Source organism: Schistocerca gregaria, chromosome 1 (genome assembly GCF_023897955.1).
Source record: "Schistocerca gregaria isolate iqSchGreg1 chromosome 1, iqSchGreg1.2, whole genome shotgun sequence".
NCBI lineage: Eukaryota > Metazoa > Arthropoda > Insecta > Orthoptera > Acrididae > Schistocerca > Schistocerca gregaria.
The window spans coordinates 138,948,846-138,971,652 of NC_064920.1; the positions used below are offsets into that span (position 1 = coordinate 138,948,846).

Here is a 22,807-nt window from a genome sequence, read left to right on the forward strand (position 1 = left end):
CTTCTTTTCTAAATATTGATATCACTCTAGCAATCCTCCAGTCTTTGGGGATACTTTAGCTCTTGCCACATTCGTTTAATGGGCGTAACAGTCGTAGATGTAGCATCATTCCTCCACGTTGTAGCAATTTAGATTTAATACCATCCCTTCTACTCTTCAGTGATGTTCCAGCAGATTTAATTTCAGCAGGTTGTATTTCATCTAATCCCGTGTTTCAATTTAAGTTTCTTGTGCTGTACGACGATACCATAATGCTTTGTAATAAGTTACCCACTGCTCTTCTTCAATATTGTTTATTTGTATCTTCACTTTCTCTGTTGTGTTTAAATTTTTTATCCTTATTGGCCATTTCCAGTCTCCTGTGAACATCATCGTCGATATTAGAAATAAATATATCTCAGTGATACTGGTGTGCCTTTCTTACTATACGTTTAGCAATATCTCTTCTCTCCTTATAAGACTGCCTATTTCCAGCTCCGTGATTGCTTATGTGTTTTATATGCATCCTATTTTTCTTTAACGGATTTCCTTATATGCTCATTCCAAATTAGAGCCCTTTATTTTCCTTATTTTCTTCTTTTTACAGAGAGCTTCTCCTGCTACTCTATAGAAGGTGACTTTTTTCCAACGTGAACGAACTCTAGGGACTGATCGGTGAGAAGATACCAGAACAAAAAAGGTCTAATGAACTTACGTCCGGAAATGCTCATGGTTTCCGTGCTAGAGATCATTTATTCAGCCACACTTTGTTACAGAGAGTGCAGTCTAATACACGCTGTACCATGCAGCCACTGTTACAGTATGCACGGTTTCTTCATGGAGGGTGGTACTGTTCCTCATACGTCATGCACTAGCGCCCTCTGATGCCTTAGTAATGGGTAATGTTGTGTCCGATTCACTTCTCATGTTGTAGTGGATGTGATACAGCGTTGTACACAATGGTTCCGTATTCGAATCGACAGCTTGCCGACATGGTGTGTACTAACGGAAAGGCAAATGGCGACCGGCGGTGAGCAGAAGGTTGTATCAGAAGCCCTATCCATGCCGACAACAACCACAGATTTCAGTGTTTGCAACAGTGTTTCGCTGTTGGTCTGAGACACGGTCGTTTCATGAAGCAGGAAATCATGAAGGACGTATCCGAAATGTTCGGACACCAGTCGCCTAACAGGCCAGAACTGTATGCTTTTCTTGCGGGTTACTTTGCCTCCCCTGCTGGAAAAAGTGCCATTCATGATTCGAAGGGTTATGTGGCACATGAATGGTGCTGCAGCCTACTGCGCCGTTAACGTCCGATCGCATCTCAATCTTCCATGGTCGATGGATTAGTCAGGGCGCCCAGTTACATGTCCTGCTCGTTTACCTGGTCTCAAACCGTGAGATTTTTGGTTATGGGTCTATCTCAAAATTATCGAGTATGCAGAGTCCATTCCAGATATGGAGACACTGGAGCAACGTATTCATGCTGCCCTTTACAGTGTTCGGATGCAGCCTCGTTGATGTGAACATGTAAGACAGCACAAGCTACGGCGCATACACGCATGCGTCGAGGCACATGGAAACCATTTTTAACACGTACTTAACTGTGACTGCGTGGTACAGCGCTTATTAGATCGCAGCCTCTGTAACAAAGTATGACTGAATAAATGGTCTCTAGCCTGGAAACGATGCATTTCCGGACATAAGTTTGTACAAGGTGGAAAAAATCACCCTGTATGTGACATTATTTACATTTTTTCTTCGTCTTTGTTACTTATAGTCTGGAAGTTTTCTAGCTCTTGATTCAATCTGCTTTGATAAAGGTGTTTGATGCTCTCCTCTTCCAGCAAGTAAATTTCATAAACGCTTTGATCTTATTAGTTAGTTAGTTGTTATTAGTTAGTTAGTTGTTTTGTCATTTTCTTCTATTTCCGTAAAAGATCTGTTCTAGATATTAACGGAAAATTGTATAATCGTGTAGCCCTTACTTAGCCCGATTGCTTATTATTTACTGAAATGTAGTCAGTTATTGATCGAAGACCTCTTCTGGTCCTAGTATACTTAGGTACATCTTAAAAAGTGAGTTTGTTATTGTTAGATTATTGTAAGTTGTAAAACCTCTTAGTATTTTTTTTCCATTTTCTTACATAGCGGCTCTCCAAAAGGACCCATAATATTCGTTACTGGGACATTTCCTGTTCTGGCGCTAAAGTCATCCATCATAATAAACGGATCAGTAGCATTGTATTGATTCAGAGTTTTATGTAGTTCTTCATAGAAGGTTCTAGACTCATCCTTTTTTCCCTTCTTCAGCTGCAAATATACATATAATGGTAGTATTGCGTCTTCTCAGTTTCAGTCTATCACTTTTGTTTTTCTTGTGTATGTGCAATATTTGATGTCTTCTCCCCATCTCGTATGCAGCAGTAATGCCACATACTTGCTTGCTCTTTCATTTTGTTGGCTCCACCATAGAAAATAATGTAATCGCCTACATGCTTAGTACCTCTCACTTTCATATTCATTTCTTTGATTGCTACAGCATTGATATTAATATCTCTTAGTATATTTGCTAGTTCTATGTCTGGGAAATTACCCTGAAATTCCAGGTCGCTACTCTGACCTATCGGTTGATCCATTTTCGTTTGTCGTTTCTCACAGCTTTCTCACTTATCTTTGAGATCATTCTGATTCCATGGCTCCTTCGTGTACTAGGAGTAGGGAGTGTTTTCCGAGAGTTGGTTACTAGTCATGTGCTCATCCCACTTTCTAGAAGGACCAGGATTTTCCTTAAGGATTATCTTCCTTAGCCAGTATGTTCTGGTCGTTTAAAGGTGCCGGAAAACCCGCCTTCAATTCTCTCCAGTTGGCTACTTAATGTACAGCCACTGTACGCCATGCATTAGGGAGAAGTGGCACGACTCATGTCTTCCTGGTCGTGGGAGCAGGGTTTCTTGGCAGAGCTGCCTTGAATTTTTCGAGACCTGATCCATTCATCAAATTTCAGTGGATGTTTCTCAAAGTTTTGATTCTGACTAGGTATCGGCAGCCTGAACAGGCTAAGAGCCTTTGCCAAACTTTCACCATTAGAGATAGAAAAGGAAAAGGGAAATGAAAGACACCCTCAGGCATCGAAACATGATACCGTAGGGGTCAAAGAAAACAAGAGTTGCCCAAAAGAGGATGACAGAAAAGAAAAAAAAGAAGAAGGCTGATGCAAGTAAATGGAAGTAATGTCAGATGTCAGATTTAGCTACAGGCTTGTAAGGAGGGAGCCCGCTAGGGGAGCTACACTTTGTCTGGAATCTCACCAATGAAATTAATGGCAAAGTAAATCAAGATTTAAAATCTTACTAAAACAGATTTTATCTCACACTTGACACGGGTTAACACCCTACAGAAAACCGCTACCAATAAGTTTGTGACAAAGTTATTCCTCGAATCTGTCAAGACCTGTTTATCATCTGATGGTTATTGACCGACTGGGTAGACAAACGATCCCTCCTTACGTGATGGATTGTTTCTCGATGAAATTGGAAACACGTCACATTCTTTAAAAGTAATTCCACCATCCTGTATATCGGTGTGTGCAGATTGCGACCTATAATTTTAATCACTGGTGAAGAATTACATACGTCGATTACAGAATTATACTGCTCTCATCACGGCGAAGGCAAATAACAAGTAGAATCAGTGCAGTTAAAATATACACCTTGGTCCGTAATCAGTTTCAGGCTTCAGTTTTGAGCAAACTGCTTCGATATGCGTGGTCTGCCGCGAAATTACCATGACATCGTGACACTGTCTTTCTAATGATATTCACCATCACAAATATGACTTTGCTTTACGTGCCTTCACACGTTGCTCGTGCTGCTTCGAATTTTTAATTCTTTGAATGTTTCTATGAATGAAAATGTTCTCCTGAAGCATAAAAGTAAGACAACAAAGCAAAAATTGAAAAACTACAATTTTTATATATTTTTTATTTTCAGTCTCTGTTAATAATGTAAGACTATATAAGGTTTGTAATAAAACAATCTATTTTAATAAGATTTGAAATGATGTTTTATTCAATAATTTCATTGTCTTTTACAAAGTCACATGACAAATACTGAAAGATAGTATTCATGAGCCGGCAACTGTGAGCGAGCGGTTAAAGGTGCTACGGTCGCAGGTTCGAATCCTGCCTCGGGCATGGATGTGTGTGATGTCCTTAGGTTAGTTAGATTTAATTAGTTCTAAGTTTAGGGGACTGATGACCTCAGATGTTAGGTCCCATAGTTGTAAGAGCCATTTGAACCAGTATTTATTACCTGAAGACTCCTCCTAATGTCAGGAGGCAAAAGGAAACTTCTGATAGCAAATACGTGTTAATAAAAATTACTTGATTCGCTCTAGAACAAATGAACTTACCCTACGTATCTCTTTGCTGACGTCATGAGCGATTTCTGCATCGGCTTCTCATCCCACTGGCAATGAAAGCGACAGATGGCCAACTGCCTCTGCTTGCTAGCGTGGGAACCTACGGCTTGCTCGTTTGTCTTACTGCAGTGCTGACACATTCACTTCATGTCAGTGACTTAGAAGAACTGGAAATATAGTAAGCTATGAGGTACCTTACCAGGACTTTTCCAAAATTTGGTATGAGGACTTTGCATGTGTGTTGGTAATCTCCCAGTTATGTATTATCGTCTTCCAAAATTGAAAATGTGTCCCGTTATTGGTTCAAATGTTACGATTCCTTAAATTGTTCAGGTTTATATGGCTCTCACTGAAGATGCGTCTTAAATAAAAGAAGCGAAAAGGGTATACCACGAATCATATAGCATTTCGTTTAGTTGCTTATACGACCATATCTCGAAAAAAGCGCCTCTTTCTTTGTTCTTTGGAGTTTTGCTTGATCTTCACTATACTAGTACTACGAAGGGCGTTTGAAAAGTCCGAGAGATGGCACCACCGGCGCGTATAGAGGTTATGTTTAGTTAGCAGCATCTTTGGAAAGAACGTACACCAAGTTTCGGCCATATTGGTCTATTTATTTGTGTTTGGCATTCGTGTGAATCAAGGAAGTCGAGTGATTGCCAAAAAATGGACGAAAAAGAATTTCGTGTGGTGATTTAACATTACATTATGAAAGGAAAAACGCCTCAGGAGACTAAAGAGAAGCTTGATAAACATTACCGTGACTCATCACCTTTGATTAGAACAGTTTATAAGTGTGTTCAAAATTTTCGGAGTGGCCATATGTGCAGAATTGATGCTGAACGTCCTGGACGCCTCCAGAAATAATTGATAAAATCCGTGATATGGTGATGGATGACAAATAGTTATGGTGCATGAGATAGCTAGTGCTGTGGGCATCTCGAATCAACGGGTATATAATATTTTGCATAAAAATTTGAATATGAGAAAGCTATCGTCAAGATGGGTTCTGCGATTACTCACGCTTGAGCAAAAACGGAATCGTGTGGAGTGTTCAAGGATGGTTTGCAGCTGTTCAGAAATAATCCGCAGGACTTTAAGCGTCGTATCGTCAGTGTGGATGAAATATGGATACGCTACTGCCCCATCGGGCAGACCATTCGCCGGGTGTCGGTCTTTCAATTTGACGCCACTTCGGCGACCTGCAGTCGATGAGGGTGATAGGATGATGAACATGACAGCACAACACCCAGTCTCTGGTTGGAGAAAATTCCCCGACCCAGCCGGGAATCGAATCCGGGCTCAGAGGATTGACAATCCATCACGCTGACCATTCAGTTACTGGAGGCAGACAGTACATTACTATACTCCTGAGACTAAACAAGAATCTGAAGAATGTGTTACCAAGGGAGAATCTAAGCCAAAAAAGGCGAAGACCATTCCTTCGGGCGGAAAGTTTATGGCGACTGTCTTTTGGGATAATCCTCTGGAAATAGATAGAACTATTACAGGTGCGTATTATTCATCGTCGATGGACTGTTTAATAACCGAGCTGCAAGAAAATCGTCGGCAATTGGACCGCAAAAAAGTCATTTTCCATCACGACACTGCACCAGCACACACCTTAGCAGTTGTGGTCGCAAAATTAATGGAAATAGGATTCCAACTCGTTTCATATCCCCCTGTTCTCTAGACTTGGCTCCCTCAGACTACTATTTGTTCCTCAATTTGAAGAAATGGCTGGCGGGTCAAAGATTTTATTCAACTCAGGAGGTGAGTGCAGCTACTAATAGCTATTTCGCAGACTTAGACAATTCCCATCATTCGGAAGGTATCAGCAAATTAGAACAGCGTTGGACGAAGTGTATAAGTCTAAATGGAGACTAGGCCGAAAAATAAAAAATCTTTACTCCAAACACGTAAGTAGTTTTTAGTTTTGCACGGACTTTTGAAACGCCCCTCGTAGATGCGATTTTCGTCAGCCTACACATGTTTGCACAGCTGTACTGCGTTCGTTATTTGGGCAGGTGGTGAACACTCCCTTGGACCACCTCGGCGACCGTCTGAGGAACGTGAAGGACAAGCACCTGGACACGATCACGCGCTACGGCTGGTCGGTGTGCACGACGCTGTCGCACATGTACAACTTCCGGTAAGCGCGCGACCCCTTACGATGGCTGCCGCAACCCGCAGCGCACTGCCCAGCCGGTGGCCCGCACTCACTTTGGTGCACACGCGCTCGTGCAGGCTGGTGCTGATGGCGACGCCCTCGTTCGGCTTCACGACGGACGGCGTGGTGGGCCTGCTGCACAACGGCTCCGCGGACCTCGGCGTGCCCGCGCTCATCATGAGCGCCAAGCGGCTGGGCTACGTCGACTTCACCGGGCCGTCGCGTCTCTGGACGTAAGCGCGACTGTCCGTCTCTCCCTGTCTGCCTACTGACAGCCTACTCATGTGGGGAGCAGAGGCCCATCACCATCCAGCTGTCCTGATCTAGTGTTACCCTTCTCTTTTCAAACACTTCAGAGGTTTGGAGGTTTGGCTGTTAAGATTTTTCTCTGCCATTCTTTGTGTAGAATATCTGTACATACAACTGGTATTAACTAAAGTCTTCGATACCAATGACGTCATAACGAGTACCAAAATGCAGTGTGATGAGGGCTATGCGAGAGGCTGTAATGTCCCCACAGCAAGTACCCTCTACCACGCACCAATTAATCATTTTCAATCAAACCATCCACATTCACTCACTTTGGTAAAGTAATATATGCGGCGACAGCTCGTCGACGCCAAAGTATTTTCTAGTGCGTTTATTCTTTGAAATAACACAGATACATATATGCATTCTCCATGGTTGTTAGAGTGGTAACGAGGACAGCTTCTGGAGTATCTGTTTCCTTCTCGCTAAAGCGAGCCAATTAACATTTGTGCCGTTGGCGGTTTGGTTTGAAGAGAAAGAGATTGTAAAAGGAAAATAATTAAGGCGTGGAATCACCAGAGATCTGGACATGTAATGCAGATGGATTTAATACACGATTTCCTCTATAAATAAGGTTTGTGACTTTTTTGTTCTGGAGTGAATGAACGAATGAGTTTTTTTCTGTATCATTTGATTATCAAGTTGGCCCTGTAATTAGTGGGGAAGTTTCATCTGTGTCGAAGAGAGCCTGCAAACACTGAGTCTGTGTTAAATCGTCCAAAAAGGCTTCGTACACATCTGGAATTCGCAGCCTTTCGTAAAAGGAACAAATTGTCCAAACGATTGATTCTCCCGACTGACTGCAGTGTTTAACAGTAATTATAAATGTAAAGATCTTTTACAGCAAGCCATCCGCTGATTACCAAGACGAAGCACTCCACCAAAGATTCTATTTTTGCTGATTCTTTTTATCACGTAATGAAATCTTATTTTAAAAACTATACATAGATAAAGCAGAGAAAGAGAAAGAGCGAATGAAAATAGAGATAATACTAATAATCCTCCATTAGTCTAATTTTTCGCCTGTCTTATCACGGAGAAGCCAAGAACTGGGAGGGCCTTACTTTACTGTATAGACTTATGTGTGATGGTGAAGGGATATTAAAGACAACAGATACACGTCTATTCAGACAAGACATTACACAGAGATAGCGGCTAGCTGCATTGTTCATCTATTCTTAGATTAAAGAGACGGCAACTTATTATCAGAACATTGAAAATGTTAAAAGGCGTTCAGTGAATTCAAAAGTTCTATGTACTAACTTGGCAGAAAATCTAAGAAATTTTGGTCTTATGTCACAGCGGTAGGTGGATCAAAACAAAATTTCCGGACACTCTGTGAGGAAAATGGTACTGAAACAGAGGATGACAGACTAAAGGCCGAAAAATTAAATGTCTTTTTCGAAGGCTGTTTCACAGAGCAAGACTGCACTGTAGTTGCTTCTCTAGATTGTCGCACAGATGACAAAATGGTAGCTATCGAAATAGATGACAGAGGGATAGAAAAACAATTAAAATCGCCCAAAAGAGGAAAGGCCGCTGGTCCTGATGGGATACCAGTTCGATTTTACACAGAATACGCGAAGGAACTTGCCCCCCTTCTTGCAGCGGTGTACCAGAGATCTCTAGAAGAGCGTAGCATTCCAAAGGATTGGAAAAGGGCACAGGTCATCCCCGTTTTCAAGAAGGGACGTCGAACAGATGAGCAGAACTATAGACCTATATCTCTGACGTCGATCAGTTGTAGAATTTTGGAACACGTATTATGTTCGAGTATAATGACTTTTCTGGAGACTAGAAATCTAACTGTAGGAATCAGCATGGGTTTGGAAAAAGACGGTCGCGTGAAACCCAGCTCGCGCTATTCGTCCACGAGACTCAGAGGGCCACAGACGGATTCCCAGGTAAATGCCGTGTTTCTTGACTTCCGCAAGGCGTATGATACAGTTCCTCACAGTCGTTTAATGATCAGAGTAAGAGCATATGGACTATCAGACCAATTGTGTGATTGGATTGAAGAGTTCCTAGATAACAGAACGCAGCATGTCATTCTCAACGGAGAGAAGTCTCCCGAAGTAAGAGTGATTTCAGTTGTGCCGCAGGGGAGTGTCGTAGGACCGTTGCTATTCAAAATATATATTAATGACTTTGTGGATAACATCGGAAGTTCACTGAGGCTTTTTGCGGATGATGCTGTAGTATATCGAGAGGTTGTAACAATGGAAAATTGTACTGAAATGCAGAAGGATCTGCAACGAATTGACGCATGGTGCAGGGAATGGCAATTGAATCTCAATGTAGACAAGTGTCATATGCTGCGAATGCATAGAAAGAAACATCTTAAATGATTTAGCTACAATATAGCAGGTCAGCAACTGGAAGCAGTTAATTCCATAAATTATCTGGGAGTGGGCGTTAGAACTGATTTAAAATGGAATGACCATATAAAATTAATCGTCGGTAAAGCAGATGCCAGACTGAGAATCATTGGAAGAATCCTAAGGAAAATGCAATGTGAAAACAAAGGAAGTAGGATACAGTACACTTGTTTGCCCACTACTTGAATACTGCTCAGCAGTGTGGGATCCGCATCAGATAGGGTTGATAGAAGAGATACAGAAGATCCAATGGAGAGCAGCGCGCTTCGTTACAGGATCATTTAGTAATCGTGAAAGCGTTACGGAGATGATAGATAAATGCCAGTGGAAGACTCTGCAGGAGAGATGCTCAGTAGCTCGGAACGGGCTTTTGTTGAAGTTTCGAGAACATACCTTCACCGAGGAAGCAGTATATTGCTTTCTCCTACGTATATCTCGCGAAGAGACCGTGAGGATAAAATCAGAGACATAAGCGCCCACACAGAGGCATACCGACAATATTTATTTCCACGAACAATACGAGACTGGATTAGAAGAGAGAACGGGTAGAGATACTCAAAGTACCGTCCGCCACATACCGTCAGGGGGTTTGCGAAGTAGGGATGCAGATGTTGATGTAGACAAATGCTTCGGAGGTTTCGCTGATAAGATCTTTCTCTGCCATTCTTTCTCTGGTATATCTGCACATACAACTGGGATAAACTAAAGTCTTTGATATCAATTATGTCACAACAAGTCCCAAAATGCAACACAAACGCGATTCCAAACTGGCGACCAATGACACAACGCATACCAATGGCGCTTAAATACGCTGCACAACAGTATTAAAGAATCACTTTTTTTAAATCCCGTAACTATTTCCCAATGCGACAGGAAAATTCGAAATTTGCCTCAAAGGTGCCTACAACCTTCCTCTGCAAAGGTGAATAAGTCGTGGCGCCCTCCGACGTCACCTCCGCCTTCCTGTCCTCTCCTGGAGGTCTGAAACTTGGAGCAATCCGTAACCGTCTGCCAAGGCATATGGATATTTGACCTTAAATCATCCGCACAGATACACCAGTATCACACCTAGGTTCTGTTGACTAATAGCCGATTGCGTAGTCAAACGATATTGTACCTAAAAGTCTGAAAGTAATTAAGTGTAGGACTAGTGTAAGGCATTTAAAGACTCATCTGCGAATCTCTGCATCAGGCCTTATCATCTTCACTTCTCTCTCCATTTCGAAACATGTTTCTAAATACACTGATGCTCATTAATTAAGTATCATGCTGATACATGGTGAAACAACGCTCTGGTGGGCGGTTTGCAGATTTAAATCACCTCGGGGTATGGCCATGCGGTGCATTTGACCTGCGGTCTTCGCATGGTGGCGCTGACAGCAGTTCACATATGGAGAGGTGTGTTGATACATGTCAGAGTACGGTGCAGCGAGTAAGTGTGCAGACATTTTCAGACGTTCTAATGATGACGGTGTGTTGAAAATGGCTCAAAGAACACATATTTATGACGTTATGAGGGGTGGAATACTAGGGCGACTAGAGGCTGGTCAAATACAGCAGCTCTTAGCACGGGTCCTCCGCGTGCCACAAAGTGTGATCTCAAGGTTATGGCAACGACTCCAGCAGACGTGTCCAGGCACTACTGTAAGGGAAGTCCACAGTGGACAACACCACAAGAAGACCGATATCTTACCATCAGTGCTCGCAGACGGCCACGGAGTACTGCAGGTAGCCTTGCTCGGGACCGTACCGCAGCCACAGGAACAGTTGTCTCCAGACACACAGTCTACAGATGACTGAACAGTGGTCTCAGGCTATGTTCACGGAGGAGTATTGTCTGAATAGTGATTCTCGCCGGGTTTCCATCCGGCGTGAAACAGGAACCAAATACTAACCTCTTAATGTCCTTGAAAGGGACCTGAATGGAGATCATCGTTTGATGGTGTGGGGTTGGATTATGATTGGTGCATGTACATCCCTGCATGTCTTTGACAGAGGAACAGGTCAGCTGCATCGGAACGTCATTTTACACCATTGTGTCGGCCTTTTCAGGGGTGCAGTGGGTCTCACCTTCCTCCTGATGTATGATAGCGCACGGCCCCACCGATCTGAGACGGTGGAGGAGTACCTTGAAACAGAAGACATCAGGCGAATGGAGTGGCCTGCCTGTTCTCCAGACCTAAACCCCATCGAGAACGTCTGGAATGCTCTCGGTCGACGTATTGCTGCAAGTCTTCAAACACCTACGACACTTAAGAAGCTCCGACAGACACTGGTGCAAGAATGGGAGGCTATACCCCGGCAGCTGCTCGGCCACCTGATCCAGAGTATGCCAACCTGTTGTGTGGTCTGTGTACATGTGCACGGTGATCGTATCCCATATTTGTGTCGGGGTATATACGCAGGAAACAGTGGCGTTTTCTAGCACATGTGTTTCGGGATGCTTTTCTCAACTTTTCACCCATATCGTGGACTTACAGGTCTGTGTCGTCTGTGTTCCATATGCGCCTATGCTATTAGTGTCAGTTTTGCGTAGTGCTACGTTGTGTTCCTCCACATTCTGGAGCTATTCTTAATTTATGAGTATGAGTGTATATTACCTTTCTGTACACTACTGCATCACCTGCGTACGTAGGGCTGCAAATGTTTTCCACCAGCTCTTATATGTCTGCCATTATCAGCAGCTGCCTTATCACAGTACAGCCGGATACTAATTTATCCGTTAAAAATGACCCATGTGTTTACGTTCTGCCTCCGGATTGCAGTATCCATAGCCTTGATGGTTAGTGTGGTAAAACTTAATCTGTAGGTAGCTAGTATAACATTTCTGGCTGTTGAAGCTTCCAGCCCTGACTATTAAGCCATCCTACGTCCTGTAAGAGGCAGTTGACGGCAATAGAAAATATTTATCGGTGTGTACGACCAAAGGAAGCTAAACGTGTTGTCATCACACGGCACCACAATTGGTTGGGCTCCTTTATTTATTTGACGTCGTTCCGGCGGGTGATGCTGTGATTTGATTGGCTACTGGGGTGGTGAATGCGCGCCAGAACGTGCAACTTCGTTACTTGTTGTTTGTTAAATAAAGTGTAAAACACGAATTTGCGTAAACTAAAAGATCTCACCATCTGAAACATAAGAAAAGTATGGACAGCCCAGTCACAGTATGCAAGTTAGAGGGCGGAATCCCGATTGTTATGTAAATCACACCCAAGTGGGTGTATATTGAATCTGCACATGGTGTGTAATGCAGTGTAATAATTTCCCTGATATAAATCGTACGTAGGGTGTTTAGCCTTTCATGTAATTTGTTCACTAAATTAAATTCTCAAACTTTCCCTCCCAAAAATGATGACGGGAACGGATTCTGCTGAGTATGAATGTTTAGCAGATAAATGCCATCATTAAAATATTACACCTGCATTCTTTTCTTTTCATGAAACACAGGATTGATCATGAATTTGTACAAGGAACAATCAGGTATATGAACCGAAACAAAACATGTAAATGGTCCATATCTGATAGAGGTGTCGGCAAGACCTTGTACAAGTGACACTGCACGGAATCTAGTGTGCTTCTTTACTGGAGGAAGGGGGAGCAAAGACAACAGGTGAAATGTATAATATCGCTAAACAAGAGGGTAATCAGATGTAGTGCCTCGATATCAATTAAGGAGGCGAAGTGTCTCTATGGATGAAATCGCTGAGAAACCTTACCTTGAATTCTGGGCGGCTGAAAAATCTGCTGAAACTCTACAGGCCGGAGCTGCGGAATGCGCCGTGCTGACGTCGGCTGCTACTCGTTGTCACCTCCGCCTAGGAGATCGATCCAAGTACGGAGCTCTGTTTGTCCAGGTGGTCGGACAAATGAGTCTGCGAATGAGATTACTCTGAAGCAAGGGCGGCAGAGAACGCAACCGACTTGTTAGGCGGCCAGGAACCACCAATTACTCAAATTCTCTTCCCGCCCTCACCCTGTGTGCGGCTTCTGCGCTGTGTCAGAACTCGGCCAGTCGTTCCCGATTGACAAAGCTTTCTTCAATTATGGATTTGCAACAAAATTCGTTTAGACTCCCTGTCACCCGAAATCGAGAGAAGAAACCACTAGCTACCGAAAGTGACTCCGTCCGTAATGCCCGTTACCGGATGTTCTTCCGGCATCCTGGCCTTCTCTCTGCCAAGTTACCGCTCGCCTCCAGCGTGAAATGAGAGAATTTTGATATGCATGCATCCTACTGCCAACCACGTACACGCTGGTACATGACATCCGATTACCTTCTTTTCGTCACAGTGTAGTGTGGTTCCGAAATGACACTAATTTGCATGTATGCAAATTCAGATTTTAGAAATGCGAGGTAGTCTGGTTTGGTGGCCCTTAATAAGTCTATGAAGAGGCCAGAGGGCCTGCCGTATTGCAAAATGTTGTTATTGTTGTTGTTGTGGTCTTCAGTCCTAAGACTGGTTTGATGCAGCTCTCCATGCTACTCTATCCTGTGCAGGCTTCTTCATCTCCCAGTACCTACTGCAACCTACATCCTTCTCAATCTGCTTAGTGTAGTCATCTCTTGGTCTCCCTCTACGATTTTTACCCTCCACGCTGCCCTCCAATACGAAATTGGTGATCCCTTGATGCCTCAGAACATGTCCTACCAACCGATCCCTTCTTCTGGTCAAGTTGTGCCACAAACTTCTTTTCTCCCCAATCCAATTCAATACTTCCTCATTAGTTATGTGATCTACCCATCTAATCTTGAGCATTCTTCTGTAGCACCACATTTTGAAAGCTTCTATTCTCTTCTTCTCCAAACTATTTATCGCCCATGATTCACTTCCATAAATGGCTACACTCCATACAAATACTTTCAGAAATTACTTCCTGACACTTAAATCTATACTCGATGTTAACAAACTTCTCTTCTTCAGAAACGCTTTCCTTGCCATTGCCAGTCTACATTTTATGTTCTCCCTACTTCGACCATTATCAATTATTTTTCTCCCCAAATAGCAAAACTCCTTTATTGCTTTAAGTGTCTCACTTCCTAATCTATTTCCTTCAGCATCACCCGACTTAATTCGACTACATTCCATTATCCTCGTTTTGCTTTTGTTGATGGTCATCTCATATCCTCCTTTCAACACACTATCCATTCCGTTCAACTACTCTTCCAAGTCCTTTGCTGTCTCTGACAGAATTACGATGTCATCGGCGAACCTCAAAGTTTTTATTTCTTCTCCATGGACTTTAATACCTACACCGAATTTTTCTTTTGTTTCCTTCTCTGCTTGCTCAATATACAGATTGAATAACATCGGGGAGAGACTACAGCCCTGTCTCACTCCCTTTCCAACCTCTGCTTCCCTTTCATGTCCCTTGACTCTTTTAACTGCCATCTGGTTTCTGTACAAATTGTAAATAGCCTTTCGCTCTCTGTATTTTACCCCTGCCACCTTCAGAATTTGAAAGAGAGTATTCCAGTCAACATTGTCAAAAGCTTTCTCTAAGTCTACAAATGCTAGAAATGGAGGTTTGCTCTTCCTTAATCTAGCTTCTAAGATAATTCGTAGGGTCAGTATTGCCTCACGTGTTCCAACATTTCGACGGAATCCAAACTGATCCTCCCCGAGGTCGGCATCTACCAGTTTTTCCATTCGCCTGTAAAGAATTCGCGTTAGTATTTTGCAGCTGTGACTTATTAAACTGATTGTTCGGTAATTTTCACATCTGTCAACACCTGCTTTCTTTGGGATTGGAATTATTATATTCTTCTTGAAGTCTGAGGGTATTTCGCCTGTCTCGTACATCTTGCTCACAAGATGGTAGAGTTTTGTCAGGACTGGCTCTCCCAAGGCCTTCAGTAGTTACAATGGAATGTTATCTACTCCGGGGGCCTTGTTTCGACTCAGGTCTTTCAGTGCTCTGTCAAACTCTTCACGCAGTATCGTATCTCCCATTTCATCTCCTCTTCCATTTCCATAATATTGTCCTCAAGTACATCGCCCTTGTATAGACCCTTTATATACTCCTTCCACCTTTATGCTTTCCCTTCTTTGCTTAGAACTGGGTTTCCATCTGAGCTCTTAATATTCATACAAGTGGTCCTCTTTTCTCCAAAGGTCTCTTTAATTTTCCTGTAGGCAGTATCTATCTTACGCCTAGTGAGATAAGCGTCTACATCCTTACGTAATAAATAATCAAATAAAAATATTTTTTAATATAGCACGTTTTTCAGTAGGGTTAAAAAGCATAAAATAATTTTTCCTAGTCCCATACACATTCCTAATCCTACACAGACAGTAATGAAAATGTGTGATTATGAATTTGTAACTGCTATGAAAAACTTTCCAAATTTCATACAAAAACGTGGAGTACATACAGCACATAACTGATGCATGAGTAGTTCATCTCCTGACTATCATCTATTGCATTCATCCCACGTTTGTCGTTTTTAATCTTGTAAGTATTTTCATAGCTGTCAAAAATTCACATACACAAATTTTCAGGCCTATTTGCGCGGGGTTAGGAAGCAGTATGCGGCAATGAGAAATATTGTATACTTTTTAGTCCGATTTATATCTTGTTATGCAGAGTGTTTTAAATCTAATATCCGGGTCTTAAGGCTTTGTAGCATTTATTACAGACAACTTACGATTGTAAATAATACATCAAATGAAAGAGCAACCGAACTGTTTGCTTTAGTGTTCAGTGTGAGGACCGTTCGACACATAGCACACATCGAGCTGATAGGCGAGATCTGCCCAAACCTAGATCAGTGTGTCCGGAGTAATTCCTGCAACAGGTGCTTCAATCCTGTTTCTTAATTCGGGTAGATCAGCTGGTAGCGGAAGTACGTACACATGACCCTTTATGAATTCCCAACGTTAGAATCACATAGCGTCAAATAGTGTCAACGTGGACCCATGAAAATCGAGTTCTGTCATCCAGCGTCTTGCAGATAGTCCCGCAGTCGGCTACAACGTCGTTTAACCAACAGGGTACTGACGCTATGCGAGTGCAGCGGCACACCATCTTGCCACACGGCAGTTACACTTCACTGGAAAAGAAAAGCCCATAAATTTTTCGCCAGGACAGTCTCGTTACAACTGTACAATATCGTTGGGATTTTCTGATTACCAGAAGAGCACGTTACGTGTGTTCACACTTCCACTTAGACGAAGTTTCGATCCATCACTGAAGACGACACGATGCAAAAAATCTTCATCGTCATCAAGTAACATTTCGTTTGCAAAGTCGGCACGTATCGACTCCATGTGAGCCATGTGGTGAATGGTGCTCATATTGAACACTTGTAAGAAAAAGTGTTCGAGTTGCTCTTTTATTTGATGTATTATTTACGATCCAAGCGGAACGTATATATGCTACAAATCCTTAAAATTTGGATATTCATTTTCAAACAACATGTGTTGTAAATTCAATTTCACTTAATTATTTTCTGCTGTTTAGACTTACGTGTGTGGATTTCTCATTTGATTTGAAACATTTTGAGGAGATTATGAGAGTATGTTAAATTACAGGTTTATTTCAGTGTCACTTCACTTGATCATATCTGAAATAGACTAGTTGTGTAGTTTTCTTCTAATAATATGCCAATTTGTTTAATTGCTATTTTCGTAGAAATAAAATAAAGAAGCAAGGAAAATTAATTTTATATGATTTTTGTAACATTTTTATTTCAATACTATTTTATACCAGTTGCTTTTCTCTTGAATGTGTATGTCACATTGCACATCTCTCTCTTTCTCTCTCTCTCTTGCTCTCTCCTTTTTTCCCTGCCCTGTCTGTCCATCTCCTCCTCCCCTCTCTGTCCATCTTCTCCTTCCCACTCTATTTTTCGCTCTTCCCTTGTTAACTGTCTTCTATCTCTCTCTGGTCATCTCCCCCTCCTCTCTTTCTCTGTCCATCGCCTTCTCCCCCATCTCCTTCTGTCCATTTCCTCCCTCTCTCTCCATCTGTCTCCTTCTCCCCCCTGTCACCCCATCACCTTCTCACACAGCTCTCCATTTCCTCTTCCCCTCCCTCTTTGGCTACTTGCCCGTCCTTCCACTCTCTATCATTTTCTTTCTACCCCCCTCTCTCTCTCTTCACATACTTCTATGCCCTCTCTTTATCTATTTCCTTCTCCCTCCCCTCTGCTCATCTCCTCCAGCCCCCTCTCTGTGCCCATCTCTTCATTATCTTTCCACCATCTCTCCCCTACCCCTCACTATGTCTCTATCCTCCTTTCTTTTTTCATTGCCTCCTACCCTTCTCTCTGACCATCTCCCACTTCCCACTCCACATTTATCTCCATCTCCTCTCTTTGCCCCCCCCACCCACCCATCATTATAAACACCTCTCCCATCACGTCTCTCTGCCCATCACCCTTTCTTGCCTGTTCTCTCATCCTGCTCTCTACCTCCTCTCTCTGTCCATCTCTTCCACTTCCTGTATCTCTCTGTCCATCTCATCTTCCCAGCTCCACCTGTCCATTTCCCCCTCCTCCCTGCCTTTCTCCATCCCCTCCTACCCAGCTCCCTGCTCGGACAACATTGTCTGGACATACACTTCTTGAAGCACATTCCGATACTACTCACAAAACATGGCAGTCACGCAGGGCAGCCTAGATGTCAGGTGTTACCAAGTTAAGACACCCCAATCTCTACCCCTGCCAAAAAGACCTACAAGAAAGCTGGTTAATACTGTGTTGTGATCCAGTTCTCAGCTACATATTAAATTTTAAGTCTCTTACCCATTGGGAAGTTAGCTTAAAGTAATATGAAAAATTTGTACTGAACATAAGACAAAAGATGTAATGAAAACACTTTCAAAACATTTTATAAGTGTAGTTCTCAGGGAGATATCACACTAACTATTCTCTCTTATATTCCGCTGCTTCATGAATGTTGTTTCGAACAGATTCTGACAAAATTTTTTGTCATAGATTATATGTGTCTAGTCGAAAAGTGTTCTGTTTTGTCCCATTATTGTCTGCAGTTTTTTCTCTGTAAGTGCTGCATTAAGATTCGAAGTAGTGGGAATGACAGATATACACAATGTTTCAAAAGGACTCAAATGATTTCACAATAGTATATCTTGCACGTAAATGTATACCAAAACATGTCTTCAGTTTCAATTTACATACAGGACTAAAACATTTCATTGTAAAAATTAACGTCCAATTTTACTATACATATTTTACATGCGTGCAAATATGACTTTGCGATAGATTTTGCTTTTAGGTTCAGGATCAGACATTTCATTTACGTTTCAGAAATATTTAATGAGCCCTCAATGCGACATCTGGAAAGTAGCTAAAGTTTTTCTGTGTGTTTGTTGGAAGGTTGGAGTTACTAAGTTAACGTCTGTTGCTATGCAGCCGTACAGTCTCTCAAAGCTGCTGCAAGAGGAGGCACATAGACTTAGTTACACAAATCGAACGAAAAATTTACAAGCCCTGATATCAGGTGACCTTGTGGGCCAATGGTGCAATGTGAGATCCATATGCCACTTGCACTGTAGGAGATGCAGTGCTGTACACTGTGCTAAAAACTATTCCGCACGATTGTAACTGAATTGCACTTCCTGAGCCGGCCGGCGTGGCCAAAAGGTTCTAGGCGCCACAGTCTGGGACCGCGCGACCTCTACTGTCGCCCGTTCGAATCCTGCCTTGGTCATGGATATGTGTGATGTCCTTAAGTTAGTTAGGTCTAAGTAGTTCCAAGTTCTAGGGGACTGATGACCTCAGAAGTTAAGTCCCATAGTGCTCAGAACCATTTGAACCATTATTTCTTTTTGCACTTAGTGAAATGGAGGTCTTAGTATGCCGTTTGTTGCTGTGTTATTACCATCTCAAATGGTTCAGAAGGCTCTGAGCACTATGGGACTTAACGTGTGAGGTCACCAGTCCCCTAGAACTTACAACTCTTATACCTAAGGACATCACACACATCCATACCCGAGGCAGGATTCGAACCTGCGACCGTGGCGGTCGCGCGGTTCAGGACTGTAGCGCCTAGAACCGCTCGGCCACCCGGCCGGCTATCACCGTCTTGCCATGAACCACGCTGAGTAATACACGACGAGCAGGCGAGTTAGTTGTACCAGGGAGGCATATTCAGGATGCCAAATAACCTGCAACTTACAACTTACAAGAGGTTGTCAGGACCAGGTCTTTAGCTTACGGCAAATAATGGAGACTTGTTATGAGTGGAACATGGAATTGTATCTATGCTTTATAGATCTAGAAAAGGCATATGACCGGGTTCCTAGGAGGAAGTTATTGTCTGTTCTACGAGATTATGGAATAGGAGGAAAACTTTTGCAAGGAATTAAAGGTCTTTACATGAATAGTCAGGCAGCAGTTAGAGTTGATGGTAAAGTGAGTTCATGGTTCAGAGTAGTTTCAGGGGTAAGGCAAGGCTGCAACCTGTCTCCACTGTTGTTCATATTATTTATGGAACATATGTTGAAAACAATAGACTGGCTGGGTGAGATTAAGATAGGTGAACACAAAAAGTCATATGCGGATATCTTAGTTGTGATGGCAGATTCTATTGAAAGTTTGCAAAGTAATATTTCAGAGCTAGATCAGAAATGTAAGGGCTATGGTATGAAGATTAGCATCTGCAAAACAAAAGTTATGTCAGTGGGAAAGAGATATAAACGGATTGAGTGCCAAATAGGAGGAACAAAGTTAGAACCGGTGGACGGTTTCAAGTACTTAAGATGCATATTCTCACAGGATGGCAACATAGTGAAAGAACTGGAAGCGAGGTGCAGCAAAGTTAATGCAGTGAGCGCTCAGCTACCATCTACTCTCTTCTGCAAGAAGGAAGTCAGTACCAAGACTAAGTTATCTGTGCACCGTTCAATCTTTCGAGCAACTTTGTTGTATGGGAGCGAAAGCTGGGTGGATTCAGATTACCTTATCAATAAGGTCGAGGTTACGGATATGAAAGTAGCTAGGATGATTGCAGGTACTAGTAGATGGGAACAATGGCAGGAGGGTGTGCAGAATGAGGAAATCAAAGAAAAACTGGGAATGAACTCTATAGATGTAGCAGTCACAGCGAACAGGCTTAGATGGTGGGGTCATGTTACACGCATGGGAGAAGCAAGGTTACCCAGGAGGCTCGTGGGTTCAGCAGTAGAGGGTAGGAGGAGTCGGGGCAGACCAAGGAGAACGTACCTGGATTCGGTTAAGAATGATTTTGGAGTAATAGGTTTAACATCAGAAGAGGCACCAATGTTATCACTGAATAGGGGATCATGTAGGAATTTTATAAGGGGGACTATGCTCCAGACTGAACGCTGAAAGGCATAATCAGTCTTAAATGATGATGATGATGATTACAACTGGCTTTGAGGTGAACTTTTAGTTTCGATGCTTAAGTTAAAACAGATCAAAATTTCTATTTTCTTCCATGTATGAGGTGATGAAACGATTGAAGAAATGTTTGACAAGATAAAAGAAATTATTTTATAGTTAATGTAGACGAAAGTTTAATTGTGATTCAGGAGTGGAATTCGATAGTAGAGGAAAATGAAGAGAAGGAAAAATAATATGTGAAAGTGGACTGGGAGAAAAGAACGAAAGAGGAAGCCGCCTGGTAGAACTCTGCACAGAGCATGATTTAATCATTGCAGACCATTTAAGAATCATGAAAGGATGTGTATGTGAAGCAGACCCACAGACACAAGAAGGTTTCAGATTGATTATATAAAGGTAAGACAGAGATTTCGGAACCAGATTTTAAATTGTAAGACATTTAGAGGAGCATATGTGGACTCTGATCACAGAAAATTGGTTGTGAACTGTAGATTAAAGCTGAAGAAATAGTAAAAAAGTACGAAATTAAGGAGAAGGGACATGTATAGGTTAACATAATGTGAAGCTGTTGAAATTTCAGAGGGAGATTTATTCAACGGATGACTAGAACAGGGGAAAGGAAGGCAGTAGAAGACGAATGGGTAGCATCAAGTCATAAAATAGTGAAGGCAACACATGATACAATAGGTAAAAAGATAAGGCCTAGCAGAAACACAAGAGATACTGAACTTAAATGGTGAAACGAAAAAATTTAAACTGCAGCCAATGAAACATATGAAGGGGAATACAAACATCTAAGGAATAAGACTGGCAGGAAGTACAAAATGGCAAAGTAGGAACGGCTAGAGGACAAAAAAATGGTTCAAATGGCTCTGAGCACTATGGGAGTCAACTGCTGTGGTCATTAGTCCCCTAGAACCTAGAACTACTTGAACCTAACTAACCTAAGGACATCACACACATGCATGCCCGAGGCAGGATTCGAACCTGCGACCGCAGCAGTCGCACGGTTCCGAACTGCGCGTCTACAACCGCGAGACCACCGCGGTCGGCGCTAGAGGACAAATGTAAGGATTTGGGAGCTTATTTCAGTAGGGGAAAGATAGATATAGCCAACAAAAAAATTAAAGAGGCCTTCGGAGAAAAAAGAAGCAACTGTCTGAACATCAAGAGCTCAAAAGGAAAATCAGTCCTAAACAAAAAAGGGAAAGCTGAAAGTTGAAAGAAGTATATAGAGGGTCTATGCAAGGGAGATGAACTTGAAAGCGATATTACAGAAAGGAACGAGGACGTAGATGAGGATGAGATTGGAGGTATGACACTACCTAAGTAATTTGACAGGGCACTGAAACAAAGCCCTGTGAATACACGACATTCCATCAGAACTACTGATTGCCTTGTGAGAGCCAAGCATGACAAAATCGTTCCATCTCGTGCACAGGTTGTATGAGACAGGCGAAATACACTTAGAGTTAAGGAAGAATGTAATAATTGCAATTCTAGAGAAAGGAGATGCCGACATGTGTGGAATTACCGAACTAGTAAGACATGGTTACAAAATAGTAACACGACTTCTTTACGGAAGAATGGAAAGACTGTTAGAATCCGATCTGGGGGATGTCAGTTTGGAATTAGGAGAAATGTAGGAACACGCGAAGCGATTCTGCCCCTACGATTTACTTTAGGAGATGGGTTTAAGGAAAGACAAACCTACGTTTACAACATTTGTAGAATTAGAGAAAGCTTTTGACACTGTTGACTGGCATCCTCTCTTTGAAACTCTCAAGGTATCAGGGATAAAATACAGGGAGCATAAGGGTATTTATAACCTCAAAGAAAAATTTGGAGTAGGAGTTAAACTTCAGTAAGAAGAAATAAAAACTTTGAGGTTTGCCGAAGACATTTTAATACTCTCAGAGACAGCAAATGACTTGGAAGAGCAGCTAAACGGAATGGACAGTGTCTTTGAAAGGAGGACATTAGATGAACATCACCAAAAGCAACCTGGTAGGATCAAATCATGTGATGCTGGTGGAACTAGATTAGAAAATGAGACATTTGAAGTAGTAGTTGAGTTTTGCTATGTGGGCAGCAAAATAACTCATGATGACCGAAGTAGAGAACATATAAAATGTAGATTGGCAAGGCAAGTGTATCTAAAGAAGAGAGATTTGTTAACATCTAAAACAAATTTGTATTAGGAAGTCTTTTTTGAAGACATTT

The 22,807-nt window shown here is 42.3% G+C and overlaps 1 protein-coding gene across 1 annotated transcript in view; it reads left to right on the top strand.

The window, feature by feature from the left end:
* The window catches only part of LOC126334722 (glutamate receptor ionotropic, delta-2-like), a 78,228-nt gene that overhangs the window by 20,683 nt on the left and 34,738 nt on the right, over nt 1-22,807 (top strand). Inside the window, exons 3-4 of the mRNA XM_049997297.1 lie at nt 6,429-6,553; nt 6,649-6,804. Coding sequence (XP_049853254.1) covers nt 6,429-6,553; nt 6,649-6,804 — 281 coding nt within the window. The remainder of the gene's footprint in view (nt 1-6,428; nt 6,554-6,648; nt 6,805-22,807) is intronic.